The sequence below is a fragment of the Colletotrichum siamense genome, assembly GCF_013390195.1.
Source record: "Colletotrichum siamense strain Cg363 chromosome Unknown KSG_Cg363_contig07, whole genome shotgun sequence".
Taxonomy (NCBI): Eukaryota; Fungi; Ascomycota; class Sordariomycetes; order Glomerellales; family Glomerellaceae; genus Colletotrichum; species Colletotrichum siamense.
Window position 1 is genome coordinate 4675033 of NW_023501020.1, and position 26979 is coordinate 4702011.

Sequence of the window (26979 nt, forward strand, 5' to 3'; positions counted from 1 at the left end):
ACACACCAATTGTTTGCCGGCTTCGCGACCTCCAGTTTCCGGAGGGCTGCATCCCTGAACTTTTCAAACAGGCCAGCGAATCTGCAACGGAGATCGTTGCCAGTCGAGCCAAACCCTTGAATCACTCACGGAACTTGAAAGGCGAAATCCTTCAGAACGTCAGGCTAGATGTACACGCCTATCCGCAGGCCAAAGCGACACACCTAGGAACTTTGAGTCTGGCAGATGTACCGAGGACGGATATGATCAGCTCAGTTCATGTCGTGTTGTCAGACATCGAGAAAGGGCTGGGCTCAATGAAGAATCCACTTTATGCCCACGTCTACGACAACCAAAGTGGTTTGTTCAAGTCTGAGCGTGTGGAACTAACTTGGGTGGTCTATTTAGAGGCCGTCGGGGTTGTTGGCGGGGGATTGCGGACTCTCTTCGGGGTCGAACCTGTCTGTTTCCAATCACAGCATCTGGGAGGAGCTGGATACCGACTCGAACAAGCTCAACGAGGCGCATGAGTGTCCAACGAAGGACGACAGATGTTCCGTCACGTTGTACATCTTGATCTGGTAATCGCACACTTTAGAATGGGAATGAAATAATGACACTCTGCACGAGACAAATTGGAACCAAGAAGCGAGTGTCCAGGGTGCTAGGTTGACTATCGTGACAGGCTGTGGAAGCTGAAAGCCGGAGTTCGTACGATGGTTTATAATCGAAGGGAATGAGAATTTGAGGCTGTGCAGCACGCCCAGAAGACGATGGTCCCATCGCATTCAACTTAGTAGGGCTGAGATACGGATACAGGGCGATAATCCCAAGGTAGAAAATCAGGTGTGAGGTCTGGTATGCTACGTGAAACGAAAGGAGCCAAAAAGAAACAAAAGGCTGGGGGGTTGGATACAAAAAGCATAAAAATAATGGACGAACTGGGGTTTGAACCCAGGACCCTCCGCAAGCAAGGTAGATGTTTCATGCGAAGCGGACATTCTACCACTGAACTATTCGCCCTTTGTTCTGGTTGATGAGTGCCGCGGAAGATGGAAGCCATCAATGGGACGGCCAGCACTGCGGCAGGACGAGGGCATGGAGTCTGACCTTCCAAATCGTGGTGTTATCACTAGCCAGTCCGCCAGAAGGGCAGGCGGGCGGCCCCCGTAAAAGCTGGGGCGGATGGACTGCCCCCCACCCCCCTTCCTGCCTGGTCCGCAGTCCTGACTTCGCTGACGACACCCCAGACGAACGAAGGAGCTTTTATTTGGAATGGAAGGTTCTGATGACGGTGCACGAAGTTGCTGCTGCAGCTGGAGCCACAAGTGTCGTTACCCAGGTAGATAGCCCGGTATGTATGGAAGGAGCTGCTCAGCTTTGGGGCATCCTCTTGCTCTCGGCCTACCTCAGCATGTGAAGTCAACCACCAGCCTCACCTCCACTGACCTACCTTCACCTCAAGTCAACGTTCTCCCACCATTCGAACTTCACTCCCAAAACATCTCTCTCGACGCAACCCATCACAACAGGTCACCAAGTATCTCTCCATTCATCCTCACTGATCACATTTATTCGAAATCACAATGTCGTCGCAAGCCCCCAACCGCAACCTATGGGAGTGTTTCTCAGGCATGCCAACCGAGATGCAAATTGCAATCCTGCAACACCTACCAAAGAGGAAATTGATTCTCTTCGCCCAGCTTAACAGCAGATGTTTCGATCTTGCTATCGAAATCAGATGGAAAGAAGCCGAGCTGTCTGCACTCATACAGGTGCCGTCTCGCAACGGCAGAAGGCAAACGTATGCCAACCACGTTAGGACTCTCCGAGTTAGATAGATATCCTCAGAGACTTTGCCAAGCGTGTTGGCTCTCAGCTTCCCCAAGCTTCGATCCCTGAAGAATTTTAATATCACTCGGTGCGACGCAGCTGCTTCGGATCTCGTTCGCCACTTCGCCCAGCTCAACAGAATTCTCAACTTGGAGATTTTATCCTCCCAGTGGGTCCCTGAAACTTTCATCGGGAAGGTTCGCAACTTCAGCCATCTGAAACGGCTTGTTATCGACTTCGCCTTGGGTTCCTCTCTCAACCTCCAGCCCCCAAACGTCATCTCATGGCCAAACTTGAAGCATGCTTTGGTGCGATTCGGCAGCGGCAGGCCTCCTGAAAGCCTGGTTCAGGATTTTCGAAAATGCCCCGCCCTTGCGAAATTGGAACTCAAAACGGGGCAGCTTCCTAGATTGATGCTTCTCGAGCCGTCGGTTGCTAGCGGCGCGGCCGGTTTTGAAGCACTTCGGCACCTTGACATTCGCATCAGCCACCACGCTGCCATTCAGGAAATCTCACGGCTCACTGACCTTACTAGCCTGAAAATAGATTTAGGCGACACTGTTAATTTCCCTCCCACCAGTTTCTCCCAACTCGCGAAGCTTCGGGACTTGAGGAGTCTTTCTCTTACCAGCACGAGACAACCCAGCCTGCACCCTCTTTTCGACCGGGAAGTTGAGCAATCTGATATTCTTGACTTGATTCGTCACCTCGGCAAGCTGGATTACTGCAGCTGGAATCTCGAAGGTGTTGTGGACACCCATGGACTTATCGAGGGGATTGCGCGCCTTCAGACGAATTTGCAGAAGACTTATCTCGGTTTCGCCGTGCACATTCCCGATAGTTTCGAGCGTAAAGACGTTACGATAAAGACTCAGAAAAGCCTCCGGGTCCTTCGTGTACGAAATACGCTGTTCGACACATACCTTCCTGACCACAAGGCGACGGACGTGGCTGCTCGAACAGTCAAGACTTTGTTCCCATCACTCAAGGTTTTCGAAGTGGAGGCGGAAGGCTCCATAGAACACTGGGGAAGCCTTTGACTACAATTTTCAACAGCTAGGATGACAGTGGACTGCTCTGGGTTTAGGCTTTCAAACACGAAGGATGGTCTTGTCTGGCGGATATTCGTAGGGGTCTGCTTGGTCACGAGGGGCCTGAGTCTGATCTCGAGAATCACGAAAACACTTGGAAACCCCTGGCGGTAGACATACCTTCTCGCCTGTGTAATTTACGCCCAAAAGATTGGGGAAACGGTGGGTCTGTACCAGCGTTTACAGGACGGTATGCACCTTCGCAACCAAGGAGACGGTCTTCGGAAAGATTAGCGTAATATGCATTGAAAGGGAGATAGGATTCAGCGACTTCAATGCACAGCAATGACGGCCATGTGAACAAGTTTAGGGCAAAGTTTCATCTCGCGTGACGTTGGGTTAATGCCTCATTTCAAAGCAAGAAAACCGCAGATGGTTTGTGTTCCCATATCCTTTGCAACGCCATAGACTGACGCGATGCGAGGAAATCTTCACCTCTTCCTTCGGCAACCAACGCCGATATCTTTGCCCAGCCTAGACTATCTGAACCATACATCCCTAGGTGGAGGTCACACACGGGGCGGCAAAATCCCCGCATTTTGGACATCCCCAAGGAAGACATTCATCCATCGTCTTGGCAAATCCACTTTTGTCCCCAATCCCAGGGAATCTAAACCATCTAGCCCAATCGACTTATCTTGCCAAGTCGCCAAGCGACCAGGTCTTCGTGAAATCGCCGGTTAAGGAAACCCGAATGACTTGAGTGAATTGAGGTTGCTGTTGCCGCCTGTGAGCCTCTTTAGATGAGCGAACCCTCCAATGTAGCCCGGCAAGTTTCTAGCTGCTGGAACTCTTCCAACAATATTTGCTCGATATTGGGATCCAACGACCTTCTACGTGTCACCTTTGAGCCTGAGTATGACCGACAGCACTAAGGCCCCCGATGCCAAAGATACGATGCCGCCATCTCCGCGGGCAGATCCGCCCAAAGGGTTTATGGCCGAAGATGTAATCAAGCCCGATGACGAACTCGACGAAGATGAGGAACTGGCCGTTGCGCTACAGAATCATGTGCCTGATACCGCAGAGGAGAAGCGTCTCGTCCGGAAGATAGACTTCGTGCTGCTTCCATGCCTTTGGTGGATGTACGTGCTAGCCTACCTCGATCGGGGGAACATTGTAAGAAGGCATCCCGTGCAGTCATGGTCCATCATGGAGAGATGCTGACATGATTTTGAGGCCAATGCGAATGCTGCCGGTATGAGCAATGACCTTCAAATGGCCGATAATGGTGGGTTATTTGCATGCTTGAGAATCTTGCGGCAAACTGACGGTTTCGTTGCAGACTACTCGCTGCTGGTCTACCTTTTCTTTGTAGGGTACTTTCTCTGCGAGGTCCCTTCAAACATGATCATGAACAAATGTCGGCCTTCTATCTACCTTCCCACCATTGTCTGGGTCTGGGGTTGTGTCGTTATTGGTCTATCGCAGACAAAGAGTTACAACGGCTTTTTAGCCGGCCGTTTCATCTTGGGTTGCATTGAGGCTGGTCTATTCCCAGGTGCTATCTTTCTCCTGACCTGCTGGTACACAAAGAAAGAGATCGGTGCGTTCTCCGAGACAAATTGAAAGCCGTTGCTCACAATACCACAGGCAAACGGTTCTGTATCTTCTACACGTCTGGCTGCATTGCCCCAGCGCTTGGTGGTATCATGGCTGGCGCCATCATGAAAGGTCTCGAAGGAACGCGCGGAATTCCTGGATGGCGCTGGCTTCTCGTCATCGAAGGAGTTCTCACAGTCGCTTGCGGGTTCGGGCTCTATTTTATTCTCCCCGATTATCCCCAAAATGCGCGATACTTCTCGTCGGAAGAGCGTCGCCTCGCCAGGATCCGGATTCTATTCGACCGCCAACTGAGCGTCCACGCCACGACTCGCCGGATGACCTCGTGGGAAGCGTTCAAGGCGGTGGTATGCGATGGCAAGACGTGGTTCTTCCTCGTGTCGTACAGCATCATCATCCTCGGCATGTCCATCTCGTACTTTGTCCCGACCATCCTCAAGGCGATGGGCTACACGAATGTTACGGCGCAGTGGATGACGGTACCGATCTGGATCACGGGTGCGGTGTGCCAGCTGGCGTTGTCGTGGACCTCAGACAAAACCCAGGACCGTCGATGGCACAGTGTCGGCCTGTTTGGACTCGCGGCCGTCGCTTGCCTCGTTTCGGCAGTCGTCAAATCCGCCATCGCCAAGTACGTCATGATGTGTCTGCTCGTGGCGGGACTGTATACGGGTCTGCCGCTGATGCTCAACTGGACGAGCGAGTCGATTCCGTTTCCGGACCAGAAGAGGTCGGTGGCGATCGCGATGGTCAACTCGTTTGGACACCTCGCCATCATCTACGGGAGCTATCTGTGGCCCAGCACGGGTGCGCCACAGCACTTGGTCGGGTTCTCGACTTTGACTGCCACCTGCGGCCTGGGGGCCCTGCTTGCCATCGCGGCTCCTTGGGTTTTCAGGCTTCTTCCGAAACAGCCAGTGACGAAGGTCGAGCGCGAAATCATGGCCCTGAATGAGCATGGCTCTTGACTTGTCACGTTCGCAGAATTCCGCAGACGGCTGGAAGGTTTGCCAACCAGGGTTTCCTGTTTGCTGGAATTGGAAAGGAAGAAGGGTGGTGCCAAGGCAGCTTCAGGAAAGCCCAAAGCGGCCGTGGCTCCCGAGGAGCACTTGCCGTGCCCACGATACCTTACCTTAGTTAATCTTGCCTGCCTTATTGGAAATTTAAACGCTCTCTCGAGCTTTACGCGCAGGCGTCACTGCCACTGCATGCTCCAGCCTGTCGTTTTTTCTCAAGTAAGTTTGGAAGCAGCCCAGCCTCAAACTTCCCTCCTTCATATCAACAGCAAGCACGAAACAACTGCACCTACCTCAGCCAATTGACCCGACGAGTCTGCCACATTTCCAATGACACGCCTCTGCCTCGACTCTCCCCCCTCCTCCGACCTTTTTCCTCCGACATCATCACTGCAATATCAACATCGGGCGCAAAGATAATCCATCCCATTCCGCATTGCATACGTACTTTATCAAAGCCGTTTTCGCAACTCCATTCGTACTTCACTGAGACCGAACTCCGCTCGGATTACTTCCTCGACACAACCACTCCATCCATACCACCCCATTTCTCCCAATATGCGTTGCGTTTCTTCCGACAACGGAGCTGCCAGCTCGGGCTCTGGGGAGCCGACAGCACTCGAACTGTTCAACAGCAAATATCCCACCTCGGGTTCTCAGAAATCGACGAGATCTGCACCTACTAACAACAGTGCTCCCAAATTGGGCTCCCGGAAGTCGACGAGGCGCGGAGCTTTCAACGATATTCATCCTAGCTCGGGCTCTCAAAGGTCAATGAAGTCTGTACCTAACACCGACAGACTCCCAAAATCAGGCTCTCGTGAGCCGACAATATCCAACGTTTCCGGCACCCAATGTATTCGTCTTCTCAATGTGCAAGAGTACCCCCTACTACAAGACCTCCACGCCTGGGGCACCCGCATCGACGACTGGATCGGGACCATAACTCCCCATCCACCATCTGTGGATGACGACGTCGATGCCATCACCCCTGCTCCTCCCCGTCTGCCTTCTGCGGGTGATGACGTCGATGCCATTACTCCAGCCCCTCCCCTTGCGCATTCCCAGGGTTCAGACGCATCATCCAGCGAGACGAAGATTACTGATCCCAATGCAAGCAAGAAGCCTTCTCTTCCCGAGTCTTCTTTACCGAAAGGTGCAAGCGACAGTGAAAAGAAGCAGAAGCCTGGCAACACCAACACTTCGGGTGCCACACAGCCTAAGGTGGAAACTACCAAGGATGTACATCCCCCAAACGAACCCGCGGATGTCGAGAAGCGCAAGAATCTGTAGCGCAGAATCTTGGCGGTCCTGAAAGGACACGTGAAAGAGGCTGATGGTTAGTTTGTTTCCCACCTTTGACATATTGCCAGCGTTTCTGACAATATTTCTGCAGAAGCTTCCATCCCTTCCAACTCTTTTTCTGCAAAAGTCCCGAGCGTTGACCCCAAACCATCCAAAGTCCAGACCTTTCTCAAACTATTCAGCAGAACAAAGGAACCAATCCCAACCGAGAACCTCCTAATGCCAAGAGAAACCGGCGGCAATTCCCAATCAGCCCAGGACGATGATAGGGATGAGACACCCGCCACAAAAGGAGGGAAAGGTCAGCGAAGGCTGTTCAAAAGACGGGAGGAATGAGTATAAGTTCAGTTCCGGGACGATGATGAGTTCATCTACAGCTGAGAGTCTTCATCTCAGCGGCGATCTGTTGATCCTGCGCTACTGCTGGTGCTTGTTGAATGCACCAAAAACAGCGACGGTAACGATGCTCGGGGTTGGATGAATGTTTGGTCTCAGCGACTCCTTGCGTCATTGTCTATTGGTATATTTCAAATGAAGCGTTTTGTGTCCGTACCCTTTCTTGTCCTTGCTGCCGCTGGTGATTGCTTGAAAAATGAGATCTTCAAAAGCAACATTTACTTTGGCATCTGGCCCTGTCGTGCTACACCCCCAATATGACCGTCCCGAAACACAGGAAGTGACCGCTTAACCTAAAACTGCTAAACAAATGGTATCGATTGCGGAACTTCATTACTTGTGACATGATGCCTCATAAAATGCTTCATCTGTTGGTTCGTGTGCTAAGAACCAAACCTGTCGCTCAAACGCTCCTTTTCAATTGACAAGAAGTGCAGGTCATCCTCGAGCTTGGAAAGGTCCTCCCTTGCACGCTCCAGTGTTGCCAACGTCTCGTCCACGGCGGCCTGGGCCACCCTAAGCTCTCTTTCACCCACCCTTCTCGTATCCTGTAGCCGTTCTGTTTGATGTGCTGCTGAGTCCATCTTGACCCTGACGGCCCTCTTCAGGGCGTCGAAGAGCATGCCGGGTTGAAGGCCCATGTCTGTCTCCTCCGGCGGCTGAGACGGCGATGCCAGGGCTCGACCCATGTCGTTGGCGCTGTGGTCGTCGTGCGCGTGAAGTACGGCGGGGTATCTGGCAACGAGATCGTCAAGGCCTGCGAGGAAGCCCTGAAATTGGTCCATCTGGGCGGCGACGGCGTCCCCCGATGAGAGACTCTCGAGTTTGGCGCGGGCGGCCTCCAGGTGTCGTTGCTCCTGAGCATACTCGTGCTGGCGGAGCTTGACCGTTGTCCGCTGTATGTCGACCCTGTACCCCAGCTTCTCGATGTCGCCCTCGAGGTCGGCCATCATGCTCTCCCGCTTCCTCTTGTGGCGCTCTACTACCGTGATGCCTTCTGTGTCGTCAGTCATGGGGGTCGTGCTGCTCTCGCTTCTCCGCGGCGGGTCCGGGGGCCTTGGGCGGTGTTCTGGCGGGTTGTTTGTTCTTGATGTAGTCCCCGGCCATGGCCCTTGCGGGGTTGACGCGGGAATATGGGATTCGGGGCGGAAACTGTTCCAGGATGATGAGGACGATGTGGTGGTGGTGGTGGTAGTAGGAGCGGTGGTCTGCGTTCTTTGTGGCGGTTCGGTCATGGCGCGGATTGCCGAGGTATCGGTCTTGAGTGACGTTATTGGAGGTGGCCTTTGCCGTGGTGATGCGACGCCCGTGGTGTTTGGTTCTGGGTCGTCGGTGGTCCTGGTGGGCCTAGACCGTGGCAATTCCTCTGCTCTCGTGTGTGCCACCGAGTTGCTAGAGGTCCTTGCTGTCGTGGGAGACCGGGCTCTTGGCGGCGGCGCGGCCATGACGTTGGTTTCTCGACGGTTCGTCTCTCGATAGTTGGTCGCTCTAGCGAGTGTGCCGGTTTTCGTTTCTGGAATTTGGACCACGATTTCGCTTGCCGGGCTGCTGTGACGTTGACCGGCAGATGATGATGGTTGCTGTGAGTATTGCGATTGACGCGAGTAATCCCGTTGATGTGAATGCTGCGACTGACGTGAATGTTGCGGTTGATGTGAATTTTGTGATTGACGGGAGTGTTGGGGCAAGGCCCAAGCCGGCGTCTGTGATGGCAGGCCGTGTATTGGCGATGAGCGGGCGGGAGTACCATCTTCGTCCCTTGGCTGGAAAAGTGTCAGCGGTGATTCTGAGATGTTTGGTCCCGGCGACGTACCCCAAGACTCATCCGACGATCTCCATCGTCGAATGTTGACGGGCCGGCGTCATAGTAGTCACTGCGGCTGCCGGCTGCGGCGTTGCGCGCCAGGAGTTGGAGGGCGGTGGAGGACCATTGTAACGAAGGCCCTGTGCGTGGGTTGGAAGACGGGGCGGTGGTGATGGAGGTCGAGGCGGAGGTTGAGGCGGGGGATGATGCCGTACTTGGGTGATAAGATGAGGCGTCGGCGGAGAGGTCCGGACTCGGCCCGGGTGGATAGGGGCGGGTGTAGTCGGGGGTTTCCGATACCCTGTCCAGGCGCCTCATCGGCTGGTTCGCCGCCGGCGAGGGCGAGTACTGGCTGTAGACGTCGGAATGCCCTCGTATTTGAGCTTCCTGTGCAGCATGTCAATGACGGCTGTCGTTGGGCCTTTCACTCGGACACGGGAGACATTGAAGCCGAGCTGTGAGGGTTGGACGTGTTTTCGGAACGGACCTGTCTATCAAGAACGCGCATGACATCAACATCACTCAAGTGATCGCGACGGATGCCCCTATTGCGGGTGCGGTTGGCCAGGCGGGCTGTGACTTCGTTTGACAGCAGGATGCGGGCTTGCTCGAGGTTGACGAGGCGGCAGAGCATGCACAGGTGTTTGCGCAGGTTGTTGCTCCAGGAGCGCGGCGACAGCTCGGGGCCGAGGATGTCCTCGAGGCGGGAGATGCGCCACGTTGATAGGACTTTTTCGGCCTGCGCCTCGGTGAGGTTCATCGCGACGCAATCGTGCGCGCACGCGCGCGAACTCAATTAAGGTCGTCGTTCGAGTTGTGCGGCGGCGGCGATTGATGAGATGCGACGCCGAGGGCGGTGGACGGGGCGGGTGGGTGAGCGAGCGAGTGACGTGGAGTGAGTGAGTGGGTGGCTCAGTGAGGGTGGATTGAGCTGGCACACCGCGACGAGGCGAGGGCGGGATGGACGCTGGAGCCCATCACCCTGCAGTGGGGACGGTTCAGTGGTGGTTTAAGGCACAGTGGAGGTGCCCAAGCGGTGCCCCGGGGAAGACGGGAGCCCGTCCGGGAACACTTGGTTGTGATCAGGCTGTCGGATTAACTCATCTACGGGGGTTGTTCCGAGATGGGCCGTCCAGTTGAGGTGAGTCGGTAGAATTTCTTCGGTGTTCATGCAGCCCGCCCAGAGGGACTGTTTGTTTGTCTGTTGGTTGGGGATGAAAATTGCCCTTTTAGAGTTCGACATCACGTGATATCGTGTTTGATTCATATTAAGCTTTTCTTCCGCTCCACAGCCGTATTTAGCAATGTTGCACCCAGAGTCAGTCGTCCCGGTCTAATGTAAAATTCTACGGCGACCGGTGGTCCCGCAGAACCCCGAATTCTCGGACCGGACACAACACTGCAACTGATGACAACTTTTGAGGGAGGAGTCCTCAGTTGCTCACTTCAAGCAATGTAGAAGTCATCACTTTGACCATTAATCCGACCTGTGCCCCCCGGTACCTGGCTATTGACAAGCATTGCATTCCCAGATGAGTTGATATCCGTCGTGAGATCCCACGCCACCTCCCGGGTGGCGCCCCGATGCAGGGCCCACATCTGCGGCAACCGAGCCGGAACACCAGTGCAGCTCGGCCACGGCGGTGGGCCAACAAATCGGAGGAAGGCGCAATGAGTGCAGCATTTCAGCTGTGCCTGCCTGCCCTGGTGAATTTGGACGCGACTACACCGCGATCGATTACTACCTTAGGTATGCAAAACACTCACTCACCTGGAAGGTGCACCTGCGATCGTTTCGTGGCAGTCGGCGGGCGACGCAGAAACATGCTCCCCGCCAACAACACCTCCAATCTCCCGGTCCATCACGAATAAATCTCGCCATTCAGCCCTGAAAAATACGTCACTGCAAGCGATCGTAGGATCAACTTCACAATCATGATGCCTTACAGTATGCTCTCCCTCCATAAATTTCCCATTCTTTGCAGTCGACTGACCCGACAGACAGCCAGACTGCAGCCAAGAATCATCTACCACACCGCCGGTTTCCACGTCCTCAACACCGACGGCGACGTCAAGAGACAATCCAGACTCGCTGTCCAAGACCTTCGGCACCTCTTTCCCAACTCTTCCGTCACCGTTGAGACTGTCTGGCACGGCGACACTGCACATACCGTCATCGACATTCAAGGCGGTTTCATCGACAGCGACAGGTATGCCACGGGGTTCGAGATCATGAAGGACCTTTTCATGGGCTACTCCATTTCTACGTCGACCACCGAGCTGCCAATTCTTGTCGAGTAAAGGTGCGACGGCTCCCGCTGGCTTCCATCAGATTGAGTGGGGCGAAGGGCGACGGAGACAAGCAAGCACCGTCATGGGCATAAAGGGCCTCGAATTTGGCAAGGCCGAGGATATACAACAAGGATAATGAGGGATGGGTTAACCAACATTCCTTCTGGGCGCGATGAGCGGCTTTCAGAGCATTGACGTGAAATACGGATGGGATTTAGCCACTCGTACAAGACGTCGAATATATCACAAGAAAGTAATCTGTTCCACCCTCCACAACGGTACCTGCATGCGGTACCCGATGAACGTGACGTGCGAGTCAACAGTCCTGACGTGGGCATGATTCATTTTGCGGGTTCACCGCTGCCCGACCAAAGCTCCCGTGGCTGCAGTTACTTTGGGGAACACCCGCATAACTTGAGATAGATGAATAAGGTAGTTAATGAGTCACAAAGAGAACCAATAATTTAAATACCAAGTCCTCCATGATCATCTCGCAGCTGGCCTTGCCGAAACTCGCGGGCGCTGTCTTTCAACCCAGCCTCGCTTTCGATGGGAGCAGAAACTCTCAGTTGGTTCGGCTGACCGAATACATATACATAACCCAAGGATATCAGGCCTAGGATCGCCTCGATTGAATGTTTATCAATGACGATGCTCTCCAGACCGTCAGCCGGGACTTCTCTGTTGATGCCGACGGGAAGGAAGCCGAACCTCGCCATCTATCGCCAAGAACTTTTAACGGCTGAAGGATGGTGCAGCATGGGAGCGCATTCATCAGCAATAAAAGCAGCCAATGTCTTAAGAACTATATTTAGCCCTTCCACGTCAAGTACGAAGTACTACAAAGCCTTCATGATCGACAGGACCCAATAATCAATTACGACCAAGCGAAAAAAACATGTCACAAAACAAAAGATTGATCTGACCCGGGATTGAACCGGAGACCTTCAGTGTGTGAGACTGACGTGATAACCACTACACCACCAGACCAGTTGCTCCTGTTGACAGACGGTAGACAGTGAGGGGATCTTGAGGGCTGGCCTGTGGCTTCGGTTGCCTTGTGTGCAATCGTAAGGACTTGAGTGCCCTCAGGCGGCATTACCAAGGGGGACTGCTCGTTTGAGAAGGGGAATGATGTTACCTCTTGTTAGGCACGAACTAGGCGTTCCAGTAAGTCCGAATCGAAAAGGCTTACCTTGTCATAAGTGCTGAATTTCGCGATGATTCGAGACGTGACAATTTGCAACTGGAGACTTAGCTTGGCGGACCTTTTCTGTGTTTTGACTAAGAGAGATGAGGTTGTCACGAGAATGTTCATTCACCAGGCGGGTAAGGAGTATGATCATCATCCTGCCTTGGATCAGCCTAGCCTTACAATCTTACAGATACCCTGTCACTGAAGTCCATAGTGCCACACCCCATACTATCGTGTTAACGCAGTCAAATCTGCCTCGGCCGAGGCGTTCTTCTCCAGCTTTGCTTTTCGCGTTGCCTGCCTCATCTCCTTCTTTGTCTGTCGAACCATCCAGTCAAACTTCAAGTCTCGCTCAATTCTGGACCTGACCTCCCTCAGAAATCTCAAATCGTCTTCCTCAAATGCAAACCCTTTCGCTCGTCGACGTTCCAATGCTTTCACGAGTGTGCGGACGTATCGGTAGTCGGATCTCCCAAACGCAGACAGCTTCTTCTGTCTTAGTCGGGGGTCTCGCGGGGGCCCTTTGATCACAACAGTTGAAACTTCCCAGCAAGTGGGTATGGTTGGTGTTTGATCGTAAGACGTTACCACATGTGCAGGAGAGCCATGGGTTGGCTTATTGTCGGGTACGTCTGAGAGTTGTGTTTGTGATGCCTCCCCTTGAACACCGTCTTCGTTTGTAATTGCCGAAAGCCATGGGCTGCTCGATGCGTTTGGAATCATCGTCAGCCCACGTAATCATTGGCCGATGCAAACGCAGGCTCCGTGACGCCAACCGAAAGAACTGTCTGACTCCTGTGAGTGAAACAGTCGCATGTATACCTTGGAATGTCGTACCTAGACTTGAGTATGAGTGGACATCGAAGACTAAGTTTGCGCGCTGATGAGCCAGACAGCGGGAACGAAGACAATGCCAAATAAAGGCTGGAGGGTCTCCCACTTATCTTTGGAGTCGCTCCCAATGTTTTGTAATGAAGCTGCCGAGGCTCTAAAAGCCTCCCCGGCAATGTGTTCATTTGCCGCCCTCCTAACCTTGCTTGGGTGCAGGGTCTTTTGGCGCCAACAGATTTAGACGACGACCGCAAGGGGCAACCAGTGCTGTATGGAAGCAAGCGGTCGGCGTTGGATCAGAATTGGGAAGGGATGGCTGGTCTCCGGGATGAACCAAGACTTCTGGACGACACCGTACGGCAGCCAATTGTAGATCAGAGCCAGAAAGACAAGGGCATTGTGTGGGGAGACTAACGTAGAGAGTCGAGCCTCCTCCCCTTACGGGTGACTCGCCCCAGTCTAACAACGCGAATTGGTTAGCGGCGTATCGGACAAGGATAACTAGAGCACCAACACGAACTCAGACCTATTGGTATCATTGCACCAGATCGATGACACGAAAAATGAACCAAGAAGCGTAGTGTCACAGTGTGTACATGCCGACCGTGCTTAGCGGACTTGGTTGCAGTGCCTCGGGAAACTGCCCATGTCGTCTCATTTCAACCCCAGTCGACAAACATGCAACAAACAACCAACAACCACTAGTGTCAGGACCACAATCAGGCTCGCATTTTTCGTTGCGGAAATAACGCGGAAACATGAGGGGCTCGTCTGAACACCGATTGACAAGATGACATTGACGAACCTGGACCGATGTTTTAGGCCTGAAGCAAGCAATTCACGGCGAGGCAAATGCTTCCTTGCCTCGAACTCTGCAATCTCGCAAACCAAGGTGTTCGGTATGACAACCATGATTCCACACTCACTCCACTACCGAGAGGTGAAAATTGGAGCACATGATGGTGACAACAGACGTGTTAAGTGAAAATACATTTTCTCCCAAACCCGCTCTATGAGCAACTCTATTCGACATTGTGGCAAAGATCTATGAATCGTCGATAGTCTTCTTTCACGCGCGGACTCCAAAATGTTTGACTTCAATCATGGGAGCCTAGCCCTTAACCTCATCGCTGCGTTGACGTTTTTAGCTCAATTCGTTGTTTTATTCTGGCTAGATAATTAAACCTCCGCCACGGCTGCTATCCTTGGGCATGAGGGATCGATGGGTAATGCGCTCGTCCATGTCAAAATCGAGGATGACCTTGGTCAGACGACGCAAATCTCGGCCAGATATTCCAATTAGCTCCAACGCCACCTTATATCTTGCATCGTCGCGGATACCTGTTCGGTTGATGGGATGCTCCTCTACTCCTTTTTGGGACCTGGGCTTCGGGGCCTGGGGCCTCCCTATCATTTTGCGTGTCTGCTGGAGACTGCCTGTCAGTCCCCGAGCGACGAGATAGTCCTTGACAAGGGCTGGATCAAGACGTCGTATCTTAGGGACTGTTTCCCAACTTGTGTCCTGAACCGAGTCCGAGTATCCTACCCATTGCACTCTCAGGCGCTTGCTTTGAGAGTCGTGGTCAAGAATTGCAAACACATTGAAGTGATCAGTCCCAATCGTCTCCTCGCGGGACTTCCCCAAAGCGCCCCAATACGCATATACTTTTGAGGGTGTCGCTTGTTGAACGATCACTTCGGGCACATTTCTGCGTGATTGATCGGTAGCTCGCTCTGTGATGAGGCTCACAGAATGGCCGTTGCCAGTTGACATATGACCGATTATTCTGTCGTCGTCGTCGTACTCTATGAAAAGTCACGGTTATACCCTGCAACGACTGGCGCTTGGGTTGATGATCATACCTTCATCCTTGGGTTCGGTTGAATTTGAGCTGATGGTGGCGGTTTTGACACGTCTTTTCTTTGAGATCTGCTTTGTTGTGGTGCCAATCTTGGCGGAACCCCGCCTTTTGGGCGGCGATTCTTCTCGCTTGCCCCCGCGACGAGGAAATGCGTCTGAACCGATCGCACTTCGGCGGTAACGGTAGTGCGTTTGCGCCATGATGATATTAACTAGCGTGCGGGGTTTTCCAGAGAAAAATCCCGCGCAAGTTTGAGCCAGCAATCTTCAAAGAAGTTTGCGAGAGTTCCAAACACAACGCGGTGCGGCACGACGCGCTACCAGCCACCGTTCTGATGCTGTGTGACGGACACTTTGGATGCCTGATGAACGTCAGCTTGACTTGATAGGCCTGAAAGACGTCACTTGCGCGAGATCCCTGTCTCGTTATTTTGTACCTAGGGCGTACACCATAACGGGGACATGCGCGCACCTCTCAGTGGTGGGAATACTTGGGAAGTACCCACACTGCGGCGTACGGGGCATTCATCACACAACATGTGCAAGGCAGACTCGCTCTCAGAAGGCTCTGAGCTAAAGTCTGACAAACATAGTCTCTTCCCTTTCTGCGAGTCACGGGAACAATTTCCTATGAAAAGACGACGTGTGGCTTGCCTTTTTGCAGTGAAGACCAGCACGCATAGTTGGTCTGGGAGGGAGATGAACACCAAATTCAATGGATTTAACCGCCGGCATTAATCTTGTCAGGGTCGTCAAACGCCGCTAGTACCCTCATTCTAAAGGCTTCAGGAGATGACAGGCATTGCAAAGGTCGGTGGTGACATTGAGTACGTTTAGCCCTATTGGTAATATTAAAAACGATTCTCTCTACTATACTCTTATCCTTATTACTACTACTGCCGATGCTACTCCCGTTGTCTTCACCATCGTCGTTGTTGTCATCTTCGTCTTTGCCGTCTCCGCTCTTATTACTATGCTTCTATTGGATTTGGTTTGCTCTAGCAGTTGTTTGTACATCGGTCCCTGACAGATCGGTCTGATCGTCTTGAATCGGGACCGCAATATCCGTCTCTTTTATTGATGAATCTCTGTTGCCGCATCGTCGTCTACTGCAGAACGAGTAGCTTCCCAACCGAAGGTCTGTACCTGGCCACAATACGTTGGTCGACTCCGCTAAATTCATACCGAGGTTTACCACCTGATGATAGGTGTACGGCAGGGTGACAATCAATTCCCCAGGTTTGCAGACGACAATGTTGTACTTGATGCCCCAGCTGTCTAGTGTCTCCTGTGAGAATAGTATATTTGCATGCCGGATGAACTGCGAACACGTCTTGCGCCCATATGAAGGTCGTCGGCCACCGCTCGTTTTCCCGCCTAACGTCCTGGAAGCAGCGAACTCTTCGAGCCTCCTTGATGAACCAGGCTCAATGATCAACCATGTCTTTGGTGAGCCCCAGCGGACCATGTTGACAGAGGGAAACCCCGCATCTTCGATGTGCATTGGTGTACAGGTACCTCCATCTTTGGCGAAGTAAAAGTAGGGAGCCGTAATTCCAGGGTAATGGCGTTTAGGCTCAAGCAGATGCTCTAGATGTGGTCCACAGGTAAGGTATGTCTGCATTTGATTCGAATGCTGCACCGACTCCCAATCTCCGAGATAGTAATCGCATGGTGATGAGGGCTTTTGAGAAGCCGACGAGAAGACAGCGTTTTCATCCACATCGTCGGCGTCGTGGAGAGGAATATTTATGCTCTGATCGAATGCTTTGGCGCTGAACAGAATCTGAATGTTTCCATCTTGGCCAATCGGGGAGTAAGTCGCACTATAATGGAAAACCATGTTCTCATTGGATTTTGGAGCTATTGTGATGAAGTTGTCGGAGGGTTCATGGTAGTCGACGACCTTAACCTTTGCAAAACCTTTTAGAGTCACTGCTTGATCTCCGCACAAGGTGCCCAGTGTATCGCTTGTGCTTTCGCGAAGATCTGCGAGCCTACACGTAGGGTCATCTTGGCTAGAACGCTCAAAAGCTTAGTGACGTAACCCAGAAACAGGGAGAGACGGGGGAGAAGCTGACATTTGGAGTCGTTCATCATCGTCAGAGATTCTGCCCAGGCCAGCCATTGTTGGACACTTCAAATGCTCGTGTGAAATTGGCAACGGTCTCAAATTGAGCTTGCGTGTGACCAATGATTGTGCTCAGTGTCATAAAATAGGTTCGACGCAGAGCAATGGATAATTATGAAGTGAATTGCTTCTTCTGAAGGGTGAGAATGGATTTCAGAGTTCGGGCCCCATGATGGTCCGATTCTCGCCTTCCAATTTCCTGGGACTGGCTTTATGTACGTAAACATTCTCCTGGCTATCAAGGTGTCTAAACAACCGATGGCGTCAATATTGCATGTATAAAGTTCAATGGCTTGAGGAACGCAGGAGTGAACAATGGCTGAGCTGGTGGACCTGCAAGATATCGTTAAATGCAATGTGCTTTGAAGCTGGCTCTCTGTTACACCTGCATTCCCGCTTTTTACGGACTCAGCCTACAACTTTGGACCACGGATGAGTGACGCTCTGCCAGTGCCTATGAAACAATTGGAGATGGCTAGCAATAACTTCAACAATTGGATCACGCATCCTGTCTCTATTCGCACCCGCCCAGGTCAAAGGTCCACGGAAATGGTTTATAACTTAAGGCATTGCCTTCTTTACTCCTGGTTCAAGTCGTTGTCTCACTTGGCGCATGATTATTTGTTGGGGCCGCCGACTAATTACGCATCCTCTTGGATAGTAAACAGCAATTTGATAATGTCTTCCTGTATCTTTGGCGTCTTGAAATGCTCGAAATGTCCATTTGCCCTTTTCTCTCGGTCAGAGCTTCCTGTAAAGCTCGCTCTGGGACCAAGCCAGAGAGGATTTTGATTGTTACTCCTTTTCCAACTTTGCTCGTCATCGAGTAAGAAGCCCGAAGATGAAAGCTCAGGGAGAGGCAGAGGTGTGGACAAGGCTTGATGTTGCTTGCACATAAGGTATGCTGCAGACGATGTTTCTATACATCCAGGTCAATATCACCACTACTTCTTATGGCGCACGCGACAGCGGTCACTAGTTTAACTGTCCGTATTGATGCGAAGGCCTCGACCTCTTGCTCATGACGAGTATCTCCGTCGACACGCCGTTCGCATCGATCCATTTGAATGGAAAATCTTGTGCCGGGGAGCGGATAATCGCTGCTCCATGAATGTGTGGAACCTCCACAGAGGTCTGATCTGAACGCTGCGCATATCAATTTGCTTCGGCTCAAGGGTCAGTGAGTGACTCAACCCAAAGCTAAATGCTGTCGACTTGAGAATCCCACGGTGAGTCGGTAAAGAAAGGCTGAAACACGACCCATGGTCGATGCAGTCTTTGGTGTTTCAATAGTATTGAATTGAGACCATGGGGCGACGCAAAAGGCCCATCATCCAGATTCAGTTAAGTTCTTCGCTGTCGCCTCCAGCGGATGCAAAGTGGGTTGTCATGGGCCGGGGTATTGTTAGGGTTGAATGCGGATGAGTGGAGTTGACACCGCGAGAACGATTCTGAGAGGCTCTGATTGCGTGGCGGTGAGGCAACTCTCGCCATTGACGTACCAATAGGAACAAGTACTCACCGAACGCATCCTGCATCACGCTAGTTGCGCGACAATCCATCTCGTCAGCGGCCTGGAATATCCACTTTGTTTGTTGGCATTTGGGCACACCGGCATCTGCCATTTCCCGCCCAAAGAAAATGACACCTCCAGAACACAAGCTTCAGGTGCAGAACAAGAACACCACAGCGCAGAAAGTCAACATCCCCAAGCCAAACAGCCACGAAAACAGAGAGTCAACTCCATCCGACCATATAACCCCAAAACCGCAATCATGACGAACGTCGAAAACGGGTCCAGTCTCCACCTCAAGACCCTGAAGACCAACGTCCCAAGCGAGTATGCCACTTCAGGCAGGGTCCGACAGTGGCTTCTCCAACACCTCGAGAACCGCAATGTCGACCTGGTCAATGGACCGGAAGCATTCGTCTGTTTGTGGAATGGCTCCGAGCTTCACTCGCTGCATCCAAACCACATATTCGGATCTCTTATCTCCCAGGGGATTGCCCCGCAGACCGCCCACCATATCGTCGGAGATATGATGGAATGTTTAGAGGTATGACGCCGTACCTCATATTGTTTCCATCTCTCAGATGGGTTTCTAATGCCTCCTCAAGGACTACCGTGCCAGACGCGCGGCCTGTGTGGCCTCTGGCCAAGTTTGGTTTCCCGACCCAGACCCGGAGCCAGTGTCACAGCCAAAGGGGCGGCCTGAGCCGGAGGAGCGACAACTTCGTCTTGCCGAAGATTGCGAGGCTTTGCCAGAGCAGACGGAGAATTCCCAGAGTTGGTATTCTTCCCTGACAACTGCCAGGGGTGGGGTGCTTGCAGCTGGAGTTTCTCTGGCAGTGGGACTTGGGGTTATGACATGGTATTTGGTCAATCCTCCTTCGAAACAAGAAGATAAGAAGTAGAGTTCAGAGTAGCTCTATGACTCAGACATACAAATCTGCCATACATCAAGTGCCTCTCACTTGCTTCAAGTCCGAAGACATGTGCGATTTGTCAAATGCAAAAATACTATGTACGACTGTTCGACGACCTTTATGAAATAGAACTTAAGAAAAGCACGTCGCATTGCTGCTAGGATTTCATAAGTGAGGATTGGGCTTCGGATTTCGCGTCTGATAAATGATTTCTTGCAAATTATTCTGCTCCGTGACAGATTTCGCTCCATCCGGCTTTCGTAGATCAAAAGGACTGAAGTTTTTCAATGCTATTTTGTCGAATTTGTTGCGAAATGCACCAAAATCCCAGCATTTGCCCCAGGTATTGGCATCAGGCAGTGGTATCTCCGTATGCTCATACCATTGGTATACTTGGAAGCAAATAATCAGTATCTCGCGTCTTTGATGAAATTGTGACTTACCATAAAGTCCAGGGTCTCCTGCGCAGGTAATATGGTCTAGAATCATTGCCAAGCAGTGCGCGATGTGATGTCCATGCATCGGAACTTGTTCTGTGCCGTTGGGGTAGTAGTAATCTTTGTACAATGCTTTCCGGATGTAGTCAAGACAATGAAGCCTGTGGAAAACAAGTGCGTGCGCAAGGTAGGTCTGTTCGTTATCGAGGTGGTACTCTTCGGGCAGCATCACGGCCACTGAAGGATCCTTCCTCATGGAAAGTATCTCTGCGGCGGTCACTGGGATGGTAGCTTCCGTCGTAATTCCCTCCCACATCTTGTCAATGTCAGGATTCGGCTGAGAGCCCCAGGTCATGTCGCCGTCGCCACCCTTGATCGTCTGTGGCTGATCAAATCGAAGAACATAAGGAATATCGATGCGGTCTAAGAGCGGAGCTGCGGAATTGGAAAATTCAGAGACGTGCGTAGCATCTTGTGACAGACGTACTAACAGTAGAATGAAATATCTTTCAATGACTTGTTGATTGGCTGTTCGCGCCACAAAAACCAGAAACCAGCGGCCGTTGAAAAGAGGAAAAGATGAGTGACTGTGAATATTTTGACCACTTGTTGGGTAGTCCATGTATGACTATGTCGATCGAGTGGCGCAAGTTCTATGCCATCATCTTCGCCGCATTCTTTGTCCAATGGGGCATATTGTGCTTCTGTATTTTCGGTAAAATCTCGGTAGGTGTTTAAGATCATTGCAGAAGAGGTATTTTGCCGAAAAATAAGGCAAAGATTGCTTGACGGTGCCCACAATGATAGCAAGATTCAGAATCATTCAATCTGAATATATGTAGAGCCCCTCGGTGTCAGTCCAAATAATAAAACAGTCTACAGGCCAAATAGGAGGGATTGCAATTCAGCCATAACACAAACTTCTCGTATCCAGTCAAACAGAGGTTCGTCTTGGCAAGACATCTTGCATCATCTAACCTGCTAGCACAGTCTTGCCATTCAATGATCTAACGTTGGGGTCACACTCATGGCTCGTGCAAAACTCCCGAAATGCCCGAAACTCCCGACGTCAATGCGGAATCTCATCCCCTCAGCAGCGATATTTGAAATGCACGATGTCATGTTACGGAAGTGAAATTAATTGTCTGTGGCAATTGGTCTCTTCGACATAAGTAATTGAAGCCTCTAGACGCCAGCATCTTATGGTCGCTTTGCGTGCACAGTGAGTGGTACTACGAAGTCATCCACTTAAGTACTAAAATTAGCCCTGCAAAGGTCTCATGAGCTGCATAACATCATGTCTACAGTTAAAGAATCAAATGCCACAGTAGGCTAACCAGCGTTGAGTTCAGGCCCGAGTTTCCTGATCGCGATGACCTTCATCAGGGACATACTACTTTGTGCACAGGACGAATTTCATTGATTCCATACTTTGTACATGGCGAGTATGTATTACCGAAGCAACAGGGATTCTAGTTGAATGATATCGGGATTGGACGAATACTTCAGGATCTTCATCATCAAATACTTCGACTATCACGTTCTAAGTAATGACAAGAAAGCTGAAGGAGACTATGCAATGTAGTTGAGCCTTCCAGCCCGTTACCGCAATCCAGCTCGGTACATAGGCAGTCACTCAGGTGATTGAAATGCTAGCAGTATTGTTATCCCAGTGCTATTCGTTGAAAATCTAATCCCACGCCTTGTAGACGAGTCAATGATGCACAGCAGAAAGCTCACAAAAGCACAGTATCGCTTTCTTGCTTAAACTTCAACTTATTGGAGATTTGACTTTTCCAAAGTCCTCTTATTCGTAAATCAAGCGCTGCCAATCGCTAGGAAGGTTCGCGGCTGTTTGACCATAAAACTGTAATTGGAAAAGCCCGATCTTCGAGAACTTAGAACAGACAAAGTCCCAGAAACCATCAGCAATCATTCTGCCTACAAAATACATTGCTAACTAACCGAACCCTATCTTGGTTAGGAAGCCACACGTAACTCCAAGCGATTGGCGCGCAAGTCTGTCTATTCGATTGACCGCTGCAAACTCGGCATTGCGGAGCTGAGGGGCTTCGGAATGGTTTTTGCACTGGCTGTTTTCGGTAGCCGAAAACGTCAAGGGAAGGCGCTGACGAATCGGACTGTATCACTCCAATATCCGGACCGACAATGCTGGACCGCAGTGACAAATTTGCAAAAGGGCGAGTGTGCTCAAACATATGTTACCAGCTTAACCGTTAGTATTATTTCGTATGCTCAGGATAGTTACTACGAAGAGATGGCCGGCGATGGAGAATTCTAGAATAATGAAGGCCACAGATTTGAAGGGAGCTCTCAAGATGGAAAAGGCAACAACTCACCATGGCATCGGCGAGTGCCTAGAACATGATTCCTCCGAGCCTGGTCAACGCCTCAAAGGGAAGGATTTCCTCAGCAAATCAGATACATTTTGGTGGAGGGATCATGGAATTCGGAGTCTAAATTTGCGACTTCTTGCTGTTTTCATTAGCCCGTTGATGATTGGGTACGACGGAACCCTCATAGCATCACTTCTAACAATGCCTCACTGTAAGTTACGATACCCAAATTACTTGCACAAAATGCGCAGTGTTGATCATATTCAGGGTTTAAAGGTAGGGGAATTAGGCAGATGAACAATGAGATCAGAGGAACTGGCAGACGTTGACATTAAGCACCCAGATCTCGGCCTTAACCCGAGAGACAGCACTCTCGTCGGGCTGATGGGCGCTGGGTACTCTTTTGGAGCCATGATTGCCTTTCCTGTCTCGAGCTGGATAGCAGACACCATGGGTAGAAAGTTGATGATCATGATTGGAGATATGATTATCATTGGAGCTGGTAAGGCTTTGATACTTTTCGTAATATCTTCATTGCGCGGGACACAAGCGACTGACATCAGGGTCACAGTACTTGGCCAAGTCTTCTGTTACAACGCTCGACTTTACGTGCTTACTCGGCTCATAGTAAGTAATCTCATTCAGATACATCATCGCAAACTTGTTTACTGAAGTACCCAGCTGGGCATAGGCTCCATGTTCGTGATCGCTAGCTGTCCCGTCCTGCTCACAGAACTGGCCCATCCGCGGCAAAGAAGCTTTCTGGTAGGCGGGTATGCATCCCTATTCTTCGTTGGATCTGTTGGTAAGTTGAAAAGGTCTAGCGCTTTGAAACTTTGCTCATCCCACTTAGTTGTCGCCTGGGTCTCTTTCGGAAGCCTGCACATCTCATCACAATGGAGCTGGCGCATTCCAACAATGCTACAGCTTCTCCCACCAGCCCTCCAACTACCGCTTTTATTTCTTGTCCCAGAGTCTCCGAGATGGCTTGTCTCTCGTGGCCGCCATACTGAAGCCAAAGATATTCTCGCTCACTTCCATGCGAACGGCAGAATGGATGACGAGGTGGTGACCGTTCAGTTTGCAGAAATATGTCAAGCCATTGAGCTAGACCAACGGACCCAGCAGACAACTTGGATCTCATGGTTTCGAGGGCCTGGAAATCGCCGACGGTTGCTTCTAGTTGTGTTCTCCACCATTTTTGGGTCATGGAGCGGGGGCGGCATCATCACATTCTACCTCTCCGTGGCGCTGAAACAAGTCGGCATCACCGAACCAGCACAGCAGGCCGGAATCAATGGCGGATTACAAATTTTCAATCTCTGTGTCGCTCTTGCCGCTGCAAGCCTAGTTGAAAAACTCGGCCGCCGTATCCTCTTCATATCTTCGAGCGTAATTATGCTTTTAGCCATGATCGGGTTTACTGTGGCCACGGAACAGTTTACCAGAGAAGGGCAGTCAGCGGCAAGTAAAGCTCTCGTCGCGATGGTGTTTTTGTTCCAATTTGGGTCGGATGTCGGATACACACCTCTCACTCCGATGTACACTGCGGAGATATGCCCCTATCATCTGCGAGCCAAAGCCATGGCGCTGCATTACTTTCTTATGTACGCCTTTAGTGCCGCTGGGCAATATGCCAACCCAGTGGCCCTGCAAACGCTGGGTTGGAGGTACTATCTGGTTTACATTGTGATTCTGGTTTTTGAAGTCGGGTTTACTTACTTCATGTTCCCTGAGACGAAGGGGCAAACTATCGAAGAGGTTTCTAGCATATTTGAGAAGTAGATTTAGTTTGGCGACAAAACAATGTTAAGAAGTCGCTAACGGGAGCATCAACTGTACATAGTTTCGCGGCTGGGTGTTGTGTGATGAACATTACAGCCTGGGAGTGACGATGAGTCCGGTATAGAGGTGCGCATCGGCAGCTGGTTCATACCACGTGTCATGCGTCCAGATAAGATGAACATCAGAGCCAATGAAGTCGTTGTATAGGTTCGTAGAGGCTGATGTGCCATATGGACTTGAAGTTTCACTTGTAAATTCATCATTGATCTCTGATCTGAGCTTTTAACCGCCACCTATGCGTGCATTAGGGGTCTGTGCCAGGGTATTCACGACAAGGTTTATCGAGAAGGAATTAATGTCGTTTGTCAGGGAGCATCATGAATGGCTTGTCAATCCTGGGTCTACTGCATCAGAGTGTTTGGATGATTTCATCGCATTCGTTGTCTTGCAGATATTCCGTGCTTTCTGAATCCGATGTTTGGAGCCAACTCAGAACCTCTGGTGAATTTCTGTTACGCGGCACAGGACTCATTGCGTTCCCGCCCCTAGGACGCCTCACAAGATATGCCGGCTGTGATTGCCCATCCGTCGTCGTGAGCGATTCATCACTTATTCATCTCGGAAATTGGAACCGGTGCTCGCCTTCACCAACGGTAATCTTGAACAGAGCTCTCAAGTTTGGGTCCTTGAGCACACGACAAGCCTCCTTGTGCCCCTTTTGATTCCATCCAAGCGTCTGGCAATCTTGTGTCCGATGGTGTCAATCCCGGCGACTTACGCAAGAAGAAGACATGCACGCTCACCTTATTGCAATAGTAGTACAGTCCGCATCGGCCGCATTTGACGACACTTGGATCTTCCTTTCCACAGGAATGGCACTTCTTGAGTGTGCCAAGGGGTCCAGTGTATGCGCAAAGATCCGAATTGATGCGGAATAGTTCGGCCAGCTTGACGGGGAAGACCTGCACGGTATTAGTAATTCATGAGATCGACCAAAGCAAAAACTGCAGAGTAGACTCACGCGACAGGCACTGACGTCCTCGACGCGAACGCCTCGTGTTCCGTAGAGGAAGTGATGCTGGTAGGGTTAGAGTAGGACAATGGTGTGGCCAACCTTGAGCTTGCTTGTATCCAAGACCTCAGTGGTATCGTTGTCCGGGTAGAAAGCGATGATGAGACTCTCACCCCCGCGGTCGCGGGCAACGAGCCTGCACGTCAGAACCATCCAGGAAAGACGATCAGTTTCGTTTGCTGCCTGAAGAGTGAGCATAAAATATCGGCACAAGCAGGTACTTCTTTTTCTTTTGCCCTCTCAAACCCTTTCCTCTCGGACCTCTGTTTTTTGCTGGCGATTATTTGCTTGCTGCTAACCCTCTGCCCCAAATCAGATCCTCTTACCTTACCGCGTCGGCTCCGCGGATCCCCGTTCCTGCCAATTGCGACAAAAGTATCTCTACAATCACTTCGACCCTGATATCAACATCAGAAACGAGACACAAAAGCGACAAGAGAAGAAACGAGTCTTCCTTTCCGAAGGCAGACAGAAGCGGTTGTGATATCACCAACAGCAACAGCGAATACCAGATCACCATGGCGCAGACTGGACCCGCGTCTCAAGCCCTGCAGTCAGTCACTGCCCAAGAGCGGCAGCATCTTCGGCAGATACTGTCTTGGCAGAAGAACCCGAACGTTCCTGCGCAATTGAAGGCACAAGTATCCCACAAGCGTCTTTTTGAGGCTCAATGGATTCTAGACGAAGGGGAATTCCGGGCACATCGCCGCGAACCCTTTCCCCCGCAGTGGTTGACTGCTGCAGGCATTCAACAACCGATTGTTCAACTGCAGAATATCACGAATGGTCGGATCCCACCCTGGGCACCATCCAAAGTTCTTGGCTTTACGGCTCCAACGGGACTCAGACTTCTTGCCAACTCGACCTTGCATATTAGGGATTGGAACCCAGCTTACGACGAGATAACCAACCCGAATGTGCCAGACTCCTTCGACATCACCGGTTCTCGACAGCAACAGCACGAATATTTCGGATTCATTTACAAGTGCGCAGATCTGGCACTTTCTCTCCTTGCCACATCCACAAGCCGTGGCGCACTTGTCCAACTGATTCTTGACATTGTTACCCATTGGAACCGGCTTGGTGAGAACCACCTATACCCCTGGGATCACAACAACCCTCAGCATGACAATAAACACCTTCTCTACGTCACTGGGGCCATTCAAAAGATCAGAAGCTCATTTCCATGTGTCATTGTCGCTCCTAGTCATTTACTAGAAGGCTCCGAGGCGGAAGCTAGACGGAGGACATGGATGAGGGACCCAAGGATGACTTGGAGGAACTGGGACCCCCAGCAAGGGTCGAGGATCAAGATCAACGAAACGGTGTGTCTCAAATCTCGCTTTCTTCCGTTTCAATAAACTGACGTTCATTTTCAGTTGATTCATGCCGCTAGAGATGCGGCACGCATCGCGATGGAACCTAGTGTAACGAACTCCACCCGCCGCATTGCGTTGACCAACTGGAACAATTTCATGTTCATGATGACAATCAGCATGGCACACGAGTATGTGCATGTCATAGTTGGCGCCTTGACTGCCGGATCTTCCCCGAAGACCCCGCTGCGCGTACACTTCGACTTGGATGAGATAATTGCGGTAGAC

The 26979-nt window shown here is 51.3% G+C and overlaps 11 protein-coding genes across 11 annotated transcripts; 6 read left to right on the plus strand and 5 right to left on the minus strand.

The window, feature by feature from the left end:
• Positions 1–2225: 2225 nt before the first annotated feature.
• Positions 2226–2852, plus strand: CGCS363_v011590 (uncharacterized protein; the record flags this gene model as incomplete). Its single annotated transcript, XM_036643439.1, has 1 exon — positions 2226–2852. The coding sequence occupies one exon, from the start codon at positions 2226–2228 to the stop codon at positions 2850–2852; it is 627 nt and encodes a 208-aa protein (XP_036492506.1).
• A 909-nt stretch (positions 2853–3761) lies between these two features.
• On the plus strand, positions 3762–5434 carry prlL-4 (MFS transporter prlL; the record flags this gene model as incomplete). Its single annotated transcript, XM_036643440.1, has 4 exons — positions 3762–4022; positions 4083–4134; positions 4189–4449; positions 4497–5434. 4 exons carry the CDS (start codon positions 3762–3764, stop codon positions 5432–5434), a joined length of 1512 nt encoding a protein of 503 aa, XP_036492507.1.
• Positions 5435–6040: 606 nt separating this feature from the next.
• Positions 6041–6775, plus strand: CGCS363_v011592 (uncharacterized protein; the record flags this gene model as incomplete). Its single annotated transcript, XM_036643441.1, has 1 exon — positions 6041–6775. One exon carries the CDS (start codon positions 6041–6043, stop codon positions 6773–6775), a length of 735 nt encoding a protein of 244 aa, XP_036492504.1.
• Positions 6776–7566: 791 nt separating this feature from the next.
• Positions 7567–9747, minus strand: CGCS363_v011593 (uncharacterized protein; the record flags this gene model as incomplete). The annotated part of the gene is made up of 4 exons (XM_036643442.1): positions 7567–8731; positions 8820–8941; positions 8997–9374; positions 9475–9747. 4 exons carry the CDS (start codon positions 9745–9747, stop codon positions 7567–7569), a joined length of 1938 nt encoding a protein of 645 aa, XP_036492505.1.
• Positions 9748–10937: 1190 nt separating this feature from the next.
• Positions 10938–11288, plus strand: CGCS363_v011594 (uncharacterized protein; the record flags this gene model as incomplete). Its single annotated transcript, XM_036643443.1, has 1 exon — positions 10938–11288. The coding sequence occupies one exon, from the start codon at positions 10938–10940 to the stop codon at positions 11286–11288; it is 351 nt and encodes a 116-aa protein (XP_036491858.1).
• A 3188-nt stretch (positions 11289–14476) lies between these two features.
• CGCS363_v011595 (uncharacterized protein) lies at positions 14477–15367 on the minus strand (the record flags this gene model as incomplete). Its single annotated transcript, XM_036643444.1, has 2 exons — positions 14477–15111; positions 15169–15367. The coding sequence occupies 2 exons, from the start codon at positions 15365–15367 to the stop codon at positions 14477–14479; spliced, it is 834 nt and encodes a 277-aa protein (XP_036491859.1).
• Positions 15368–16240: 873 nt separating this feature from the next.
• Positions 16241–17294, minus strand: KDM4D (Lysine-specific demethylase 4D; the record flags this gene model as incomplete). Its single annotated transcript, XM_036643445.1, has 3 exons — positions 16241–16275; positions 16352–17184; positions 17248–17294. 3 exons carry the CDS (start codon positions 17292–17294, stop codon positions 16241–16243), a joined length of 915 nt encoding a protein of 304 aa, XP_036492502.1.
• A 1778-nt stretch (positions 17295–19072) lies between these two features.
• CGCS363_v011597 (uncharacterized protein) lies at positions 19073–19712 on the plus strand (the record flags this gene model as incomplete). The annotated part of the gene is made up of 2 exons (XM_036643446.1): positions 19073–19354; positions 19416–19712. 2 exons carry the CDS (start codon positions 19073–19075, stop codon positions 19710–19712), a joined length of 579 nt encoding a protein of 192 aa, XP_036492503.1.
• A 177-nt stretch (positions 19713–19889) lies between these two features.
• CGCS363_v011598 (uncharacterized protein) lies at positions 19890–20905 on the minus strand (the record flags this gene model as incomplete). Its single annotated transcript, XM_036643447.1, has 3 exons — positions 19890–20116; positions 20168–20596; positions 20653–20905. 3 exons carry the CDS (start codon positions 20903–20905, stop codon positions 19890–19892), a joined length of 909 nt encoding a protein of 302 aa, XP_036492439.1.
• Positions 20906–22818: 1913 nt separating this feature from the next.
• On the plus strand, positions 22819–24303 carry CGCS363_v011599 (Lactose permease; the record flags this gene model as incomplete). Its single annotated transcript, XM_036643448.1, has 4 exons — positions 22819–23020; positions 23090–23145; positions 23200–23323; positions 23372–24303. The coding sequence occupies 4 exons, from the start codon at positions 22819–22821 to the stop codon at positions 24301–24303; spliced, it is 1314 nt and encodes a 437-aa protein (XP_036492440.1).
• Positions 24304–24916: 613 nt separating this feature from the next.
• CGCS363_v011600 (uncharacterized protein) lies at positions 24917–25528 on the minus strand (the record flags this gene model as incomplete). Its single annotated transcript, XM_036643449.1, has 4 exons — positions 24917–25039; positions 25107–25265; positions 25325–25381; positions 25418–25528. 4 exons carry the CDS (start codon positions 25526–25528, stop codon positions 24917–24919), a joined length of 450 nt encoding a protein of 149 aa, XP_036491627.1.
• Positions 25529–26979: the final 1451 nt, after the last annotated feature.